At 51.2% G+C, this 1,165-nt stretch overlaps 1 protein-coding gene across 1 annotated transcript in view; it reads left to right on the top strand.

Moving 5' to 3' along the window:
• The window catches only part of LOC109308290 (transferrin receptor protein 1-like), a 19,234-nt gene that overhangs the window by 10,802 nt on the left and 7,267 nt on the right, over positions 1-1,165 (top strand). The window contains exons 5-7 of the mRNA XM_019532536.1: positions 232-385; positions 513-739; positions 1,015-1,160. Coding sequence (XP_019388081.1) covers positions 232-385; positions 513-739; positions 1,015-1,160 — 527 coding nt within the window. The remainder of the gene's footprint in view (positions 1-231; positions 386-512; positions 740-1,014; positions 1,161-1,165) is intronic.

The following is a 1,165-nucleotide window of genomic DNA, read 5'->3' as shown; positions in this document are numbered from 1 at the left end:
CCCTCCTAGTCAGAAAGCTTTCCCTAATATCCAACCTCAGCTTCCCTTGCTGCAACGTGAGCCCATTCCCCGTTGCTCCTTGTTCAGGGAAGACAAGCCTGGAATAACCAGACAGCAAGACTCAGGGCTTAGTCTGTGCTTCTAGTTGGTATAGACGTACATGTGCTCTTCCAGGCTTCAAGGATAGTGGAAGCACAGTTTGGCCAAAGACCTCCACTTCTGGGTATGACAATGGATGATCCCCATTGCTCTCGTGGTCCCGGGGCCCAGGACTCGACTTCTCTTTCTCTTGTTTGCAGGTGGCTACAAACCCAGAAGGAGCATTGTCTTTGCCAGCTGGAGCGCTGGCGATTTTGGAGCTGTGGGTGCTACCGAATGGCTGGAGGTACTCGACCCCGCTTCTTTAACCCATTCAAACGCTCGAGCTAGCTGCAGGGCTGAGACTGTCTTCCGACCTCAGGGGTTTCTAGGCGTTGTTTCTCCCACATGACACCCGCTTTCTCTCCACTCAGGGTTATTCTTCCATCCTGCATGCCAAGGCCTTCACTTACATCAACCTGGATGCTGCAGTTCTAGGTAACGGACCTGGTTTTTGGTTTTTTGTTCACAAGAGATTGCAAAGAAGAGTCCAGAGTGTCAAAACTACTCTGACCTGTCGTGCTCTTCCCGAGGTCTTTGCCACGGAAGAACTGCTCTCCGTTTTCCTTCAGGTGTATAAAAACAACCCTGAGAAGGAATAGCTGGTGTCTTCCAAGGGATGTCTTGGGTCTCACGAGGTTGAGAATCACCGGCTAAACACTATTCTAGGAGGATTTGTAGGTGTTAGTAGCCCGCTTGTGGTGGGGGAAGGAGTCGTCCTCAGAGACGCTAAATAACTGGAAACAACTCTGAGACTTGCAGGGAAACCAGGCTCCCAGGTATCCAACTCGGAGGTCATCAGCTGCTGTCTCAGCTTCTCCCAAACTCTCCAGCATAGGGGAATAATTCTTTCCCTTGCTGGTAGTTCCTGTTAAGCCGTAATCTGGAGCAGCGCGAGCTTTCCAGCTCTTTAGCTCGTGTACAAGCACTCCAGGAGAGACGGGCTGATGTTTCCTATAGAAACAGCAACTCCAGTGGTCGTTCAGCTGGTCGTACTCACGTCAATCCTCCTTGCTGTACAGGTGCC

Source organism: Crocodylus porosus, unplaced genomic scaffold (genome assembly GCF_001723895.1).
Source record: "Crocodylus porosus isolate Cpor-Errol unplaced genomic scaffold, CroPor_comp1, whole genome shotgun sequence".
NCBI classification, from domain to species: domain Eukaryota; kingdom Metazoa; phylum Chordata; order Crocodylia; family Crocodylidae; genus Crocodylus; species Crocodylus porosus.
The sequence above is the reverse complement of the archived record's forward strand: the minus strand, read 5'-3'. Positions and strand labels throughout refer to the sequence as shown.